We start from the raw sequence: 17,738 nt of genomic DNA, 5'->3' as shown, positions 1-17,738 counted from the left end.
ATATTCAATTTCATTTTTCTTTACTGCAAAACCTTAAAATTGTAAACATTTACCATTTTGAAATGAAAATTCACAAGAATAAAACCTAATTAATATGACTTTTCTCTTAAATAAAAAAACAATATGTGCACAAATATTTTATTTGTTTTATTTTAACATTTGGATCCACCGCGCAGTGTAAGTGGCGTTTGGAAGGTGCAGGCGGAGTTCGACGGTTGTCGACCAATAAGCGCCGCAATACAAGTTCCCGAGGCTTGTGATTGGCTCACATAACGTTGACCAACCACACGTCTCGGAACTTGTAGGGCGGAGCTGATTGGTCGACTGCTTGCTCGATCCAGTTGATGGCAGGGGCGTGAGTAGTGTTGATATCTGACTGGTTTTTAATTGTTATTTATTTATTTGCAATATTAATGGGAAAAGATCGGGTTCATTTGGGAGAACGGGATGACACGTCTTAATGTATTTCATACGTAAGTACACGTCCTTTTCTGAGCTTTAGGAGCAGCTGCTAGCTCGTTAGCGTTAGCCGTTAGTGTTGACACATCGAGAGATGCACAATGTCGTTATTGCAACGAGCCATTGTGTATATGGCGATAGAGGTGAATCCCCAACTCAATAAAATCTATTAAATATATACCAGTACAAACGAAACGGCAAAACCCCAGTAACTTACCAGTAACCTAAACCGTGCTAGCAACACCAACCTGTCAGGGGCGCAATAATATTGGACATGCAAGAACTGTGTTTTTTTAATGAATCGGTTTTCCATATGTTATAAACGCATTGTTTGTGCGTTCTTATCCGCGCTTACCTTTGCACTCACCTTTGCTCTCGGTTCTTCTGTATGTCATGATCACATGTTCGGTGTTTTGATTCGCAGCCGTGTCTGATCCATGCGTCAGCTGAAGCATCCTGGAAGAAGAATGCAGCCAGTAAGTAGAAGAGATGCTGGAGTTTGGCATCAGACGAGGAGCCTGCTCTACAAAAACCTGCTTATCAAATGGAGGACTAAACAACAAAGTCTTCAGGTGCTTTTCGTGTGTCACTCGCATGCATTTTTGCCTTTGTGGGTGCATCATGATCTGTTGCACTATTAAAGCGTTTTCTGAATTTTTGCTTTGACGTGTCACAAGGACGCCACAATTGAATCAGTAAAAACATGGTGAATTATGTAAAAGTTTGTCTGTTTGGGGTGAGATCTGCTTGGCCTACCAGTGGAAGACATGGACGCCTGTGCGAAATTGATCTTTAGTTTACAGTATCGGTTTGGTTTGGTTTGGTTACACCAGTGGCACAGAAACAAAACCACTCGCCTGTAAAAGCGCTAAAGTGCATAGACCCGGACTCACAGACAAGTCTTAAGACTAGTCCCAGTCTAAAATGACTTGCCCAGAAATATCCTAAAATATATCAGTGCCATTGTTTTATCTCAAGATGCACACTAGTCATTAGGGATGCACGATAGGATATTGACCATATCGGTATCGGACGATGTTTGGGTTCTGTGGGTGTAAATTTTATGTGGACACAATTTCCTGCTTTCTAAAGCTAAAAGTATAGGCCTAATTATTTTTTTTGTAATTCTGCTACATCTGATTAAATTATATATTCCCCATGTCTTTGAAAAAATGTATGGCTTCTTCTATCCTTCATACTGTATTCTACCCCTTTCTCCGCTCACGTATCCATGTACTTTTAAGATAACTTTCTCTAATATATATTTAATGCCTTTAAACCTCCTGCTTGTTTTTCGTGAAGGGCCACATGAGAGTCATTTGAATTAAAAGGCGTTTAATGTTTGTGTTTTCTACTTCATCTGCACTTGCCATCAAAACACTGCGGTTTTAAACAGACATTATAAAGGGAAGCTTGATCCATCTATAAAAGCTTTCAGAATGGACCAAAGTAAATTATGCACTAGTCATACTTGGGCTCTTTGCCAAGCGGCTTCACAGCTGTGTCGATTTTCCTGGAGGTGGAAAGCAAGAAGCAAGTTGTGTTGCTGTGTGCTGAGATGTTGGGTGGAATGGTCTTTATCTTTGTAGTCAGTGTAGATGTTGAAATCAGATAGTCTGAACCACTGTTATTTTTTGCCAAGATTTGTTTGGCAGTAGAGAAAATGGCCATTCTATTTTTGGGTCCCAACATCTCCATAATGTCATGTATCCTTTGGGATCTTTGTTTATATTGCTATGTAGCACTCATTGTGGTACAATAAACAAACTCATCTAGGACCAACAGGTACACTCGTGTCATGGTGGTCATGTGTTTATGATGTCCGTAAGGCACTAAATCAAGGGGATGTAAAAACATAACAATACAAATTTGTTTTCTATGTAACACTGCAGATGGAGATTGAACTGTTCTTTTTGTGTACAGGAACTGATCCTGCCCTTGCTTCTCTTGGGTCTTCTCATCCTCATCAGCACCCTCAACCCTCACGTCTCATACGGCAGCATCAACACTAAGGAGCTGGAGTATGAACATGACCTGTCTATCAAAGGACTCGGTTACACTCCCATCAACAATAACACCACTCACATCATGGAAGAGGTGATACGGGAACTGCGTGAGTCGCCTTACTTACAGATACAGTTTGTATCCAACAGTCTTTTCTAGTAAAGTAAAGTAGGCTTTAAATGTATTTGAATAAGTCACAGTTTATATTTTGATTCCTCAGGCTTGAATGAGCCTCAGTTGGAATCATTTTCTACCGTGGAAGATTTGGAGAATGCCAGTCGCTATGAACCTGATGGCTTCGTGGGAGTGGTTTTTTTGGACTCCATGTCGTACAGACTTCGATTTCCCTACAACCAACTTCCTCTTCCTAGTGATTTCACGGAGTCCATAAGTGAGTGTGGCACCCTGTTCAACTTACTCTTTGATTCATCAATTATTTAGAAAAAGTAAAAAAAGTGTTCTCTGATCAACAGCAAGCTGTTATACAAACTATATCAACTGCCGTGCAGCCAACTATTGGTACTCTGGATTCATACGTCTGCAGTCCCTCATTGATGCTGCCATCATACAGGTGATTTAAATGAATAATTGAATTGCATGTTAATACTGTGTGGCTAGGTCTGCCTCAGGTGTGAGATAAATGTGACTTTGACCTTTGCAATCCAAGCAAGCAATACAGTTGTGGTAGGAGATAAAGCCGATAGGTTGTGCAAACCTTTGGAGTGAATTCTGTAGTGATTTCACACAATCCAGTGTGCTATTTTGGAATCCGGCGATCTTATTTACAAAAACTATGCTTTCAGAGTGAAAACCCTTTTTAAAACATGTCTGTGTTAAGTATTCTGCTGCAGTGTTGAATTTATCGTTTACAAAGGGGATATCAAGGCAGCTATCTTGTAAAACACTCTCTCTTTCCTCTCCAGATGCAAACTAAGCGTCCGGTTTGGAACGAATTGAATGTGCGAGCTGTGATGATCGGACATCCGGGTTCTGTAGAGGTCCAGAAGTTCCCTCATGCCCTAATCTCCATCTACCTGGTGCTGGCGTTTACACCATTTGTCTCCTTCCTCATTGTAAACGTGGCTGCTGAAAAAGAGCAGCGACTTAAAGACACTATGGGCATGATGGGATTGTATGACTCTGCGTTCTGGTTAGTACGCACTTTAATGTAAAATTTTCCTTTGCTGAGGTTTAAAATATAAAAATATAGTAATGAAGAAGAGTTTTTTTAGAAAATGTTAATTTATTTTTTATCTTTCAGACAAATGTGTATCTTAAGACACATTAAATGATTTGAGTTTTTTATTTTTGGACCAGGCTTTCATGGGGTCTCCTCTATGCCATGCTGGTGATGACAATGTCTATTCTCATGGCTGTTATTGGAACCTGCACCCCGCTCTTCTCCAACAGCAACTTTTTTGTAATTTTTCTCCTCATCTTTCTCTACGGAATATCCTCTGTAAGTCCTAGCAACCATCTGGTCAATTCCTGCATTAGAGGTTGCAAAGTCATTTAAATGATTTTGAGAGCATCCTCTGGTTTGGCTTAATGTCTTTATTCATTTCTGCATACAGTGAGGATTAGTCATGTAAGTCGTAGGCTTATATTTAACTTCCTGTTAAGTACGTTATTAGTTTTCAGCTTTTTGTTTTGAGGTCTGCGGATAGATTTCTTTAATGTCAGAGGATGTGACATAAGTATAAAATCTTTACAGAAATAGAAGTTGTTAAGATGAAATGAAAAAATATGAAATAAAAATTGACCAAAAATTTACTTTTTGATGAAAGATGATGAAGTTTTCTTGTCTTAATCCTACAGATATTCTTCTCCTTTATGTTGACACCCCTGTTTAAAAAGCCCAAGTTTGCTAGTACGGTGGGTTCCATGCTGACGGTGGTGTTCGGCTGTCTCTCTCTCTTCACCGTTGTGATAAGAGATTTCCCCCAATCTGCAGTCTGGCTTCTCTGCCTTCTGTCTCCCAGTGCATTCTCCATCGGAATCGCCCAGGTAATGCACTCAGACCCGTGCAGTTTTCTGGTCGCAGAAAAAAGACATTGAAGTTTAATTAGGCATTATTTTGTTTTCTTGCACATGTGTAGGTGGTGTATTTGGAAGCTCAGGGTGATGGGGCGGTGTTCTCCTCTCTGCGCAGTGGTCCTCATCCACTTTATGTTCCTATGGTCATGCTGTTTCTAGACTCCATTCTCTACCTGCTGTTAGCCATTTACCTGGACCAGGTGCTACCAGGTAACCATTAGATCAATCAACCTTCAGCAATATCCAATGGCCCCTCTCCCGCTGACAAGCTTGGTATTAACTGGAAAGATGTTTATATTAATATATAAAAAATGGACAAATAAGAAATATCTTCTAATGTATTTCAATGCTCATTTTAAATTATTAGTCATCCTGAGGTCCCCTTGGAAGTCCGCAGGGGCCACAGCCCCCCTGTTGACAACCACTGCAAATCATTTTGCATAAACACAATTTACTATAGGTTTGATAAGACAACCATTTTACACGCATCACAATTTCTGCCCCCAGGTGAGTTTGGTACAAGGCGCTCCATGCTGTACTTCCTGCAGCCGTCCTATTGGTCAAAGCGGACTAAGCGCTATGTGGAGGTGAGCTCTGTCTATGAAGGGGAGGTGAACGGAACCCCTGTGACTGATGAGTCAGTTGAGACGGTTTCCTCTGAGTTCAGAGGCAAAGAAGTCATCAGGTACATACTTCAATTGCAAACATAATTCTATCCTGTTTGCTTAGAGATCATTTCTATATTCAACGGGTAAAATCGTATAGCTATTGAAGCAGTTATTACTCTGGCACTCAATATTGCGTTGATCAGAACAATTAAGTGATGAAGAGAAAAAAGAGAGGTTTTTAGAGCAGAGATTTGGGGTTGCGCTTCCAAAACTGCATTTTAATATCCATCACGAGCATTTCTGTCTTTATAATTCATCAGAATATGCAATATCCGGAAAATCTACAAAGATAAAGACAGCACGGTGGAGGCTCTGAGAGGTGAGATGTTCCTGTGCTAATGCATTTGTGATTTATGCATTTATAGAACTAGACTGTTTTTCTGTATAGTGGAGAAAAAGAGCTTGAAGTAAAAACAAGGGTGTGTTTGTTTTGTTAGTCAAAAAAGACATTCACAATCCAGTGCAATGTATTTTATTACACAGGGCCACAAAGCTGGATAAAGAAATTAAATTGGGTTGTTTGGATTCAATGTTTAACTTATTGCCAAATTACACAATCCCATAATGCATTTGCCTGGTCCTTATAAGCTAGTTTTATAAAGGTCGTGATCTGATGTGTAGGTGACGTCTTTTTACTTCATGTGATCTCAAGGTCTGACCTTTGACATCTATGAGGGTCAGATCACAGCCCTGCTTGGTCACAGCGGAGCAGGAAAGTCTACCCTCATGAACATTCTTTGTGGAATCTGCCCACCCACAGAAGGTCAGACATGTAAAAGCTGTAATGCTCATACTATGTTTCACCAAATACATATTTGTTTTAATTATGAATTACTTATTTAGTTCAGTAGGGATATCCCTGAACTACTATGCCCTCTTTCCTATATGACTGTGTTTCACGCCCAGGCACGGCCACCGTTTATGGCGCCCCTGTGGCAGAGATCGCGGAGGGAGCAGAGATGAAACAGCTGGTTGGTATATGCCCCCAGTTCAACATCATCTTTGATGTGCTCACCGTAGAGGAACACCTGAGGATATTTGCTGCCATCAAAGGCATCCTGCCCTCTGATATCGACGGTGAGGTAGGTAACTCATCATGGTGGATCTTAAAACCATGTCAACTGACTGCAAGAGCAGGAGCAGATTTTACCCTAAATGCATAAAGATACTTCAATTGCATTCATTATATTTCGGATTTTATGAAACGATGACCACCCGTGATGACTTTGGTTCCAAGTAATTCTCAAGATCAATTTTTAAAAATCGTAAGTTTAATGCAACAGCCAGTCAGGAGTGTTGATGTCATTTTCAAAGCTCCAAAGGTGTGGGCAGATGTTGTACACCTTTGCTTTTAGTTTCTGTATAAACTTCTTTGATGGATCTCTCTTCAGAATAGTGTAGTTCTTCACTAAGAATTTGGCAATTTATCTAAACACAATTCAACATAGCATGGCTTATCTCCGTAAAGCATAACCGCTCTTGAAAGGCTTATACTTTATAATTTCTACAAAAAAGTATTAATTTTAACCTCCCAAATGGTTATCTTTTTGACTAAGGTAAGGAAGGTTCTAAAGGATCTAGATTTGGAAAAGATTATGGACGCCCAGGCGAAGAACCTCAGTGGAGGCCAGAAAAGGAAGCTGTCGGTGGGCATCGCAATTCTTGGAGACCCAAAGGTAAATGTCTTTATACCTCTGCTCATTCAGCATCATTCATGTGCTTATGTATCATTTGCTTCTTGGGCTGAATCAGATACTTCTTCTGGATGAACCTACAGCTGGTATGGACCCAGTGTCACGTCACCAGGTTTGGTCCTTACTGCAGAGCCGTAGAGCAGGCAGGGTTACTGTTCTCAGCACTCATTACATGGACGAGGCTGATATACTCGCAGGTTTTCCTTTATTCCTTTATATTAATTTGTCTTCTGTGTGTCATTCTTAAACACCTGTTGTTTTCGATCCCATAGATCGTAAAGCGATCATTTCTCAAGGACAGTTGAAATGTGTTGGCTCTTCTTTGTACCTGAAGACCAAGTGTGGGGTTGGCTATCATCTTAGGTCAGTTCTACATTCAGAACAATGCTTTTTCTACTTTGAAAGGACTATATGTTATTCCAGGTTCATGTTGTATTTGCTATTTTCTAGCTTTCGGTATCAAGCAATGATTTTTTAAAACTCCTTCGGATGATAATTGTGCCTGATGTTTTGAATGTGCCAAGTGCATCCTTGGTAGATTTCTTTTCCGATGATGTGTCCCTTTTGAGACTAGTTTGGAAAACTTCTCTTCATACAGTATCCGGTTCTGTATGTCTATTTATATGTTGCTTCTGGCTGTAGCTCTTATTGAAACTGTGACCCCCCCGCAGGATGTCGGTTGCTGAGGGCTGTGGGGTGGAGAACATCACATCACTGGTCAAGCGGCATGTTCCCAAGGCTCAGTTGTCACGGCAGCAGGAGGCTGAGCTCACGTTCACGTTGCCTTTCGAGAGCATGGAAACTTTCCCAGGTCTCGCTTCAACTGGCTTTCATGTCACCATCTGCCACTCTCCCGCTGCCATATGTCCCGGAGAGCAACAGATTGTGTCATGCTCTCTTGTTTTATGGATGCTATTTTATTTATTTATAATGGCTGTAGAGATTTGTATATGTAGTCGTGGTATATGAAGTCTCTGTTATTGGCTGGTTTCAGGAGATTGTAAAGTTCAGGGTTTCTTCAGTCATGAAAGACCAGGAAGAAGTATCTGGGAACTTAACATTTTTAAAAGCTGTTATAGAGGACATGAAATCTTAGTCATGGAAATTTCTATAGGAAATCGGGTCTTAAAAATCAATTTCCGGTAATAAACTGTTGTTACAGTAGTTAACTGCTGTGTTTAGAAACCCATCTAACTTATCTCATTCTGCATTCTAGGGCTTTTTTCTGAGCTGGACTGTCGCCCTGACCTGGGTGTGATTAACTATGGCGTCTCCATGACAACATTAGAGGATGTATTTTTGCGTCTGGAAGCAGAAGCAGAGGTGGATCAGGCCGGTAAGAAGAACACCTACTAGAACCTGCTAATCGAAGATCAACTGCTGTGCTAAAATGAAAATATGGTTTTAGATCAGTTCTCAATGAACCAGCATAATGTTTATTTTTTAACAATATACATTTTTTGTTGTATCTGGTTAAGATACTTGCCTTCCAGATGTTTAATGCAGACTCTGTCTGTTCTTATTTATCTGTAGACTACAGTGTGTTTAACCAGGAGAAGGTGGATGAAGAGGGAGATGCCTCCTCTCTGGATGATACAGATCAAAGGCTGCTCACCTTCTCGGACAGCAGGCAGGAGGCAGTAACCGGCCGTGCCATCTGGAGGCAGCAGTTCAGCACAATGGCTTGGCTTCACATGCTCAGTCTGCACAGAGAGAGGAAACCCATCGTATACAAGTAAACACACTTTGACAAGTAAATAAGACCCGTTTATTCATGACTTTTGAAAAAAAAATCTTCTTTTCCAGTTTTACACTATTCCTGGCTTTCTTGTCTGCAATGCTGATTCTTTCTGTGGCCAGTGGAAACATTCAGATTCACTCTCCACAAAGACTGTTTTCACCCATATACCTACTACACCGCAACGAGGCTGCCCGCAAATACGCCACCAGCCTGCTCGTGCAGAACTCCACCGGTCAGTAACAGAAGTCTCGAATTAGGAAATGTTTTCAAAGCTGCTTTGAGGACGCAATCGGGGATTTTTACTGGCTCAAAATGAGGCGGATGTGGTGCCATCCTGATCTTGTGCACACGCACGTGTAGCCTACAGTACCTTTAAGTGGCATAAATAAACACTTGACAAACAACTTCTTAAGAATTCTAAAAGAGGTCAATTTAAGGTCCCATTTTCCGACCTTTGTTAATTTAAGAAACATTTTCAAGAAATTGAACGTACAATAAAGCAAAATAAACTATATTCATTTGAGCAGACAAGAAATACAGCTAATAGAGCTTTGGAGGGCGCCATATCCGCGAGGAACTTCCTGTTTGATGCTCCGCACTTCCGTTTTGTAATTGTTACCATGTTACCGGACATTTCTGTAAATAAGTTTTTTAGAAAAACAATTGCGGTAAAAGGCTGTCACAACAGCCACAGAAAGCTCAGTAAACCTTATGAACGATTGTAACCACGTGACACAACAAGAGCGTAAAGTAAATAACATTCAGTCTTCGCTCTGACTACAACATTCTGCCCCTCTCAAAAACATTACAACATATTGTTTACTTCGTTATTTATATTATTGTTATTGCAAAGTACATCACTACACATGAAGCATACATCCAAGCATACACAAGAACCAGTCACACTGAAGCATCCAGATGTCCAATACTGTGTTTCATTATAAAAGATCCAACACGATGTGATCAGGTTTATTTATATCTGGTGTGGGTATCAAAATCTTCCCATTAGATTATGACTCCCCTGTTAAGAACATTGGACTCAATTTACACTTTATAAATGTGAACTGTTGATGGTTATGGCAAATAATTCGTCCAATGTTAACGCTGCGTAAAGTGTTTTTATTAATGTTTTATTAATGTAAAGCTCCTGACAGCTACATACAAAAGACGATATAGCAAGGCATAATGGGTAATTTCGCGCTTAATTTCGCGCCATAATGGGTAAAGACGCAAAAATACATCCTCTATGGGGACACCCGACATCTTTTTGATAAGTGTCGGAGCCACGGAGCCTCCAATTTTTATATGCAGGATAACCCTGATAATTATAAGTGAATACATTTTAATATGGTTCATCTGAAATGTGTGTTGTGGTAGATTCGGACATTTCAGGGTTCATCCGTAATGTGGAGTCCCAGGACATTAAAGTAGAAATGATGAGCAAACCAGATTACATGTCTTCTGCACCTGTGAGTGCTGCCATCAATGTGACGGGATCCAGGAAGGTGAGAAACCTTAGCGTTTTTAAGCAAAATGCAAACAAAATGTAATGAATCTTTGCGGAATGTTGACTTACTTTTTCTTTGTACGACCAACAGGATTTTACATACATTTTGGCATTCAACAGCACCACGGTGCACTCCCTGCCCATGGCTGTCAACGTTCTCAGTAACGCCCTCCTGAAGGGCTTTAACAGCACTGGACGCATCAGAACATGGAGCAAACCTTTTGACTATGTAAGCAGACTACATTTACAAACGAGTCGTGACGTCAGAATATTACTGTTTGGCATTGAACATGTTTGCTACTATATTCATCTGCATTTTAGCAAATCCCAGACAAGACTTCCTACGCTCTGGTTTACATTGAGGCAGGCATTCTGGGAATGCTAGCTGCTGGAATGCCTGCCTACTTTGCAATGGACCACACAAGAGACAGAGAGGTACAATCCTGCAAAACCAAATTAAATGCTGTTTCACTTTTATTATACGAGGAAGTTTCACTTTTTTATGTTTTTATAACTGATGTGTCTTTGCGTGCATCAGTTGAAGTGTCGTTCCACCTTGAGGATCTCTGGTCTCCTTCCATCTGCGTACTGGTGCGGGCAGGCAGTCATTGACATTCCCTTCTATTATCTCATCTTAACTTGTATGACCTCCACTCTGTTTGCCTTCCATTCCACAAACCTGCTGTCCTCGCATAACGTCATGTCCGTGGTAAGAAAATCCTGCATCTTGAGCTCACAGATATAAACACTTAAAGATTGATGTAGAAGCGTAACTCATGATGGTTGTGCGATTGTAGGCTCTGTGTCTGATCGGCTTCTCTCCAGCCATGGTTCTCTTCACATACTGCATGTCCTTTATGTTCGTCCAGAGTAACAGGGACTTTTTCTCAGTGGTCTCCATGATGGTGAGTCCTCGAGAAACTCGCACGCAAACTTCCAACCTGCAGTCTTTGATAAAAACAGACCTTAAAAGTAAATGTCTTTATAGAAGCATATCAAAAAACATTTGTATTTTTCTTTCTTCCACAGTTGTGCGTAGTTTCTGCATCCATAGTCCAGTTGGCTCTTGTGAATGAAAGCACAGGCTTGGCTCGTGTTCTGCACAACGCTTTGTGTTTCCTCAGCCCGCTTTACCCTCTTATGGGCTGCCTGAACTGCATTACCACGGTAATCCTTTACGTTTAGTGTATAACAAATATGAGCAAGCATAGTGTGCCATTTGAAGTGGAAATACCAACTAGTTATAGTCTGGTTTGCTCATTTCAGGCCACCTTTCTTCCATCTACGCATGAGGTGGATTTCTTGTGGAAGAACCTCTTCATCTCTGTTATTGCTGTAAGTTGAATATCTCATCATCTTTCAAAGTCTGTTTGGATGTGTACGCTGAATGTTTGGTGGTCGCTTTAGCCGTACATCCAGTGCATCCTGCTGCTCCTCATTCTGAGATGGTTGGAGATCAGATACGGAGGGAAGATCATGAAGGATGACCAACTCTGCAGGTCTGTATCCAAACCGTAAATCATGCATCTATTCATTTTAAGTCGATTTTAATTATTTTGCAACGTAGGCTTTGTTCTTCCTAATAAATGAGTTTGTCTACGTAACTCTTAATAACAACATGATAATATTATTTTCCTTTTGTTAAGATCTTCTGTTATCCTAATGTTATACTGTAGATGATGCCTTCAGTTACCTATAACAATTTTAATGATGTGTCAATGTCATATGATCAGCATCTCTCACTCTCTCCTAAAGGATTTCCTCCAAATCCAAAGATAAAGTTCAGAGGAACCCAGAGGAAAACGTTAGCGAGGATGAGGACGTGCAGATGGAGAAAGCCAGAGTGAAGGAGGCGTTGACCTGTCAGTGCTGCGAGGAAGTATGTTACAAATTTTTGTCTACTTTTGTCTCTCCCTCTGTTTTATGTCACCTTATTCTCTTATGAAATATTAAAAACAAATAACTTTACAGAAACCAGCGGTGGTGGTGAGTAACCTGAGGAAACAATACAAATGCAGGAGAGAAGGTTTCTCGCTTGGCAAGAGAAGACATGTGGCCACGAAGAACGTCTCCTTTTGTGTTCGCAAAGGTAAAATCCACCGCCGATTATCTGGTAATGATTATGTCAGATAGAGCAAGTGTTAAAAAACATTTGCTCCAATCGCAGGTGAGGTATTGGGTCTGCTGGGTCCAAACGGAGCAGGCAAAAGCACAATCATACACATGCTTTCTGGAGAAACAGAACCCACTTCTGGACAGGTTTGTGAGCAATGTTTCTTATGATATAATACTGTGCACTATGGTGTTCTGACTTTTAAAATCTTGTGTTTTCAGATTCTGATGGGGGATTATGGCACAGACTTTAAGCCAACAGAAAACCCCCTGGAGCATGTGGGGTACTGTCCTCAAGTTAACCCCCTGTGGCCTAGAATCACCCTTCAGGAGCACCTGGAGGTTTACGCTGCCATCAAGGGCCTACATCAACCTGACATCCCTGACATCATTAGACGGTACCAGATCTTAGTTTTTTTATTGTTTTTTCCTGTCCTGTTCTGTGTCCCAATACATTTTTTACATTTTGCACTTTTTATTGTATGAATTTGTTACGCTTAACCGATCAATCATGTTATTGAAGTATGTTTTAATCTAGATGGTTTCAAAATCTGAATCCAATGTCTTTACCATAAACAGCTTATTAAGACATTAAGCATTAAGTCTCACCACTGGTAATGGCATCTTACATGATACGCTTAATTCTTTTTTCCAGGGAATCTAGCGGTCCAAATGTTGTACATATCGTGGGTTTGATAACTAAATGGTTTAATGATGCAAAATGTAGTTTTGCGGCTGCAAATATTCTCAGTTCAGTTCACAGTTCTCAGTGCATTGTAAAGTTTATCAGCATCGTTTTTTAAATTGCCGTGCAATGTTTGGCCTCTTCTCAGTGTGGTGAACGCTCTGGAGCTGAAGGATCATCTTTTTAAACAGGCCAAAAACCTGTCTGCTGGGATAAAGAGGAAAGTAAGTCAAAAAAACATATCAGGTGTTGATAAAGAATAAACAGACTCTACCATATGCGTTTTTCTCCTTTTCAAGTTAAGCTTTGCACTAAGCATGCTGGGAAATCCTCAGATAGTTCTGTTGGATGAGCCTTCCACCGGGATGGACCCCAAATCAAAGCAGCGAATGTGGTAATTGTGTTACACCGTTTTAGTTTATGTGTGGCAGTTAAATGTTGATATGCCGATATATTTTCACTATTTATAAGTTCTAATATTATAAGGGATGCTAAAGAATTTTGTTGGTTTTTATTCTGACAGGAGGGCAATCCGTGCTGCCTTCAAAAACAAACAACGAGGAGCACTTTTGACCACCCACTATATGGAGGAGGCAGAGGCTGTGTGTGACCGTGTGGCTATCATGGTTTCCGGTCAGCTACGGTAAGAAATGAAGGGTGTGAATGAGATCAAAACATAAAAAATGAGAAGGCACACATGGCTAGTCCTTGCAAGGGATGTTTAAATGTTGTGTTCGCCCCCTGCAGGTGTATTGGTTCCATTCAGCACCTTAAGGGAAAGTTTGGGAGAGGATACAGCCTTGAAATTAATCTCATGGAGGAGTTTACAGGTCTCCAGCAAGTAGCGCTGTTGCATGAAGAGATAATGAAGATATTTCCACACGCTGTCCGACAAGACAGGTGAGATGGTTTGAATGGCCTTAGATATCAATCTGAATTATTTAGAGAAACTCATCAATCTGTCTTCGATCTTTGCAGTTTTGCAACTTTGATGGTGTATAAGATTCCAATGGAAGATGTGACGTCACTAGCCAAGTCTTTTGCCCAGCTAGAGAGTGGTAAGATGCAAACGCTGTATTACAGGTTCTTCAAGTACTTTCTGCTGCTTGGAAATGTTGTTAATCACTAAACATGTTTGTTTACGGTTGGTTTGCTTCACAGCTAAACAAACCTTTAACTTTGAAGAGTACAACTTCTCCCAGTCAACGCTAGAACAAGTAGGTGACATTTAATTAGAAAAATGTTCTTTGAAAATTTCATTTAAAGATGAGGCTGACATGGTTTCTAATAGCTAACAGTTAAGAGTTTTCACTCAAACAATGGTCCTTTATGATCCACAAATTGCGACCATTTTGACAGTCCAAAAAGCAGATGGGTCATTCTCACAAAACTTCTACCACATCATGGCAGTAAAGATTTTATTAATAAAATATTCGGTGACACAAAAAAAAAAGATTTTCATCATAAGCATAGTTAGGAATGGATCATGTATGTATTTTATAGTTGTTGCTGCTGTAATTCTCATTACCGTAACATGTCCCGATTTATGCTATATATACATTTTGTTGTAAACAGAGTAAAACTAAAACATCTGAGAAAAACAATTGCATGTTCTACTGGATGTTCTCAACGTACAAAGAATGACAAAACTATCATTGACAGAATATTCATGTATAATAAAAATGAAGAAACGGTGGAAACAAGAAGTGTCCATGACTGATATTCTCACCCACTTCGTAATATATTGTTGATGAAAGAGTTTTTAAGAAAATCATGTCTGACATCTTGGAAACCAAGACGTTTTGAGAATCACTCAAAAACAGACAACACAAGACTGTAACTCACAGTTCCTGACGGTACGTTTTATATATCAGATGTATTCATCTGTGCAAGAAACAGAACTGTCTTTACAACATTATAACCGGTAATCCATAGCATTAGGCAATCGGTCGTGTGCAATCAGTCTCCGATCCTAAATGGTCGGCACGAAAATGGTCATAAAAAGAGAAAGCAACACCGTTGCAAGATATGTATACATTTCATGCTCATTCATTGTTTATCGATAAGGTACTTATCTTATATCATACGAGTGTAAGTGTCAGTACTTGTTTTGCAGGTTTTCATGGAGTTGGCTAAAGAGCAAGAGAACGAGGAAGAAGAGGTCGGCTCTCTTAGCACCACCTTTCAATGGCAACGATTGAGACAGGACGGCTCCGTGTCCATCAATCCCACAGACAGCATAGTACACCAGCTATGAGCCAGTCCCTAAAACTCTGCTCTCTTCTGTCTCTCTCTCTCTCTCTCTCTCTCTCTCTCTGTCTGTCTGTATGTGACATCTTTTGCCTTATGAGACTCACGCTGGTGAGACTCGCTGCAAACTGGACCTTGGAGACTCCAATGGCCACTAATACACATACAGAACATAGTTTTGGTCAATGATTCCTGTGTTGGGTACTGCCACGGTCTCGGATGGAGTCTTATACTGTACATGACTTACGTGTCCGCTGTTCCGACAAAACTAGACTTGACTTTTTTATGAAGGGATTTTTGATTTCTCTCTTTGCAGGTGGAGAACATTTTAATGCATACCTTGTATTCACAAGAGGTTCACCTGACATAAACTCACCGTCCTTCACATACACTACTGGAAAATGTAATTGCATGGAGCAGGTTCCACATTATTGAAACCGTACCAAAGTCTCAAATCGATGCCAAAATGAGGCTTTTGGTGTCTGTAGCATGGGTATAAACTTGAGTCTGTGTTCTAACTATATAATGGATCAATGTTAATATATACATAACATATTGTTTTCTATCTGATGTGTTCGAAACAAGACGAAGAAACTCATGACATGAGGTTTACCAGCATGCAGGGGTGGCTCTCTTTTACGCAAAGCGGCCCTTCAGGTGCATGAAAGCCTTTTCACGCAGGAGATCTCAATGACTCCTTTCTCGATCACCAGCACACGATTCAGGCTTTTACACGGAGCTCTCCAAAGAAACGCAGGGCTAAGAGCTCACAGCGATTCTGTGAGTGGGTACAAAATCAAGATGGTAGCATGACACTTCTCTCCGTTACTAACTGGGTTTTTTGTCCCGTTGTCAGGTGGCCTTCCTTCAGAAGCTGTTTAATATTGTCAAGTAGTAAATAGAGGAATGTAGTTTCCACATTCTGCACTGACCCATTTATCACTCCAGTTGTCACGTACTGCTGAATTAAGTTTTTGTTTTATTTTTGTTTTTAAAAGATAAACAATAAAGGCAGATACTGCAAAGTCTGTTGATCATTGAGCTTTGGATGTACTGCCGGAGAAGTTCACTTTTGAAAGCTTTTAGAATATGAACAGCGTTTAGAATATGAACAGCGTTTATAATGGGCTCGCTCACTTTCTTTAAATACATGCATCTGTTTTATTTATCTTTTATGTTCAATATAAAATGGCAAGCACATTTCTTTGCAGGATTTATAATAAGGTTTTAGTGTTGAAATATAGTAAGATTATACAAATATATAAAATAATATACATGGGTAAGATTAAACCTTATAATAATATAAAAAATTGATGGTAAAACAATAAAATACTTCATATTTAAAATATATAGAGTATTAATGTACATTTGGTACTTTTGGGTTTCTGGTCAACCCTCGATTTGAATTGGTCCAGGACAGAATTACCTTTTCTTTATCAGCTCTTATACGGCATTTATGGTGGTGGAACTTCCAAAAAGATATTTGCTAGATATGCAGACGGGACAGTATTCAGTGTAGGCTGTATTTCAGGTCATTTATTTCTTTCCCGTTTTGTTTTTGGGGTAAATCATTTTTTAGGATGTGCCACCCTTACTATTTGTCAGAAGGGTGTAAATGAAATGTGGATCGGCTCTTAATAATTGTAATCTATGCCATGGTGGCGTGTTGTGTGGGGATGTATGTTTGTGTGACATTTTCACTGCATTTAACTACTTTTTTCCCAAACAAAGGTTGTTATATAATCAAACTCTTGTCGATTTGTATTGTCTACCTTCATAAATGGGTAAATACTTCAGCCTCCTTTTCAGCACCGGAAGAACATCACTTTTTTCCCAACAGAAATGGCTATTTGTGGCTGGTGTACATACCTTTTTTGCATTTACATATTACACGCGTATGTTTGTGTAAATAAAGCGATATGTAACACTGAACACTGTCCATTCGTTGGATTATATTGAATGCTATATGTATATAACCAAGACCATTATTTCCTACAAAGTGCAATATCATCATTGTTGTTTGTGTGAGTAATGCATTATCTATACCGCGTCATTTGCAATATGATTGTTGTCCCTTCTTGCTGTACAATGTCTTTTAGAATGCTTTGCACTCTTTGTCCTGCCCTTCGTATGCAAAATAATTGTTTGGAAAATCAATTGTATTCGGGAGGATAATGTTAACTTCTGCACTAGTGCATTGGAATAACATTTCATATTTACTCAATCTTTTCCAGTGATCTGTAAACATGCAACCCACGAGCATATATATATATATATATATAATGTGCCACGTATTTTGTATTTTGACAACTGTGTAGATAAAGTGCACTTGTATAAAGCCTCCTGTTCTTGAGATGTGTTGATGGTAGTTCTTTCCAGGTTTTGTAGCAGGAGAGTTAATTCAGTAATCTTTTGAGGTTTGAACAGAACCATACAGAACTAAAATGTCTCGCAGTGGGGTATGCACGCATGCTTGTCTCGCAGTAGCACATTTGATCTTTGACCTCCACTGTTATGTTTGTTTAATTACATTAGACCTCTATATTACGATATACAAATATAATTTTAGCCAGAATGGGAA

At 39.8% G+C, this 17,738-nt stretch overlaps 1 protein-coding gene across 1 annotated transcript; it reads left to right on the top strand.

Annotated features, from left to right (window-relative positions):
- The first annotated feature begins 304 nt into the window (after window positions 1-304).
- Window positions 305-17,512, top strand: abca5 (ATP-binding cassette, sub-family A (ABC1), member 5). Its single transcript, XM_079476945.1, has 39 exons — window positions 305-473; window positions 884-1,031; window positions 2,383-2,572; window positions 2,684-2,854; window positions 2,937-3,034; window positions 3,387-3,613; window positions 3,781-3,922; window positions 4,282-4,470; window positions 4,563-4,710; window positions 5,008-5,185; window positions 5,429-5,487; window positions 5,821-5,931; window positions 6,075-6,250; window positions 6,725-6,844; window positions 6,921-7,059; window positions 7,135-7,225; window positions 7,534-7,673; window positions 8,079-8,198; window positions 8,396-8,597; window positions 8,669-8,835; window positions 9,981-10,108; window positions 10,202-10,339; window positions 10,432-10,545; window positions 10,649-10,819; window positions 10,908-11,015; window positions 11,140-11,277; window positions 11,377-11,445; window positions 11,518-11,609; window positions 11,866-11,989; window positions 12,082-12,199; window positions 12,278-12,369; window positions 12,445-12,620; window positions 13,056-13,131; window positions 13,207-13,301; window positions 13,431-13,550; window positions 13,655-13,807; window positions 13,886-13,965; window positions 14,069-14,124; window positions 15,024-17,512. The coding sequence occupies exons 2-39, from the start codon at window positions 897-899 to the stop codon at window positions 15,162-15,164; spliced, it is 4,992 nt and encodes a 1,663-aa protein (XP_079333071.1). The 5' UTR covers window positions 305-473; window positions 884-896; the 3' UTR covers window positions 15,165-17,512.
- Window positions 17,513-17,738: the final 226 nt, after the last annotated feature.

The sequence above is a fragment of the Barbatula barbatula genome (genome assembly GCF_947034865.1).
Source record: "Barbatula barbatula genome assembly, chromosome: 16".
Classification (NCBI taxonomy): domain Eukaryota; kingdom Metazoa; phylum Chordata; class Actinopteri; order Cypriniformes; family Nemacheilidae; genus Barbatula; species Barbatula barbatula.
The sequence above is the reverse complement of the archived record's forward strand: the minus strand, read 5'-3'. Positions and strand labels throughout refer to the sequence as shown.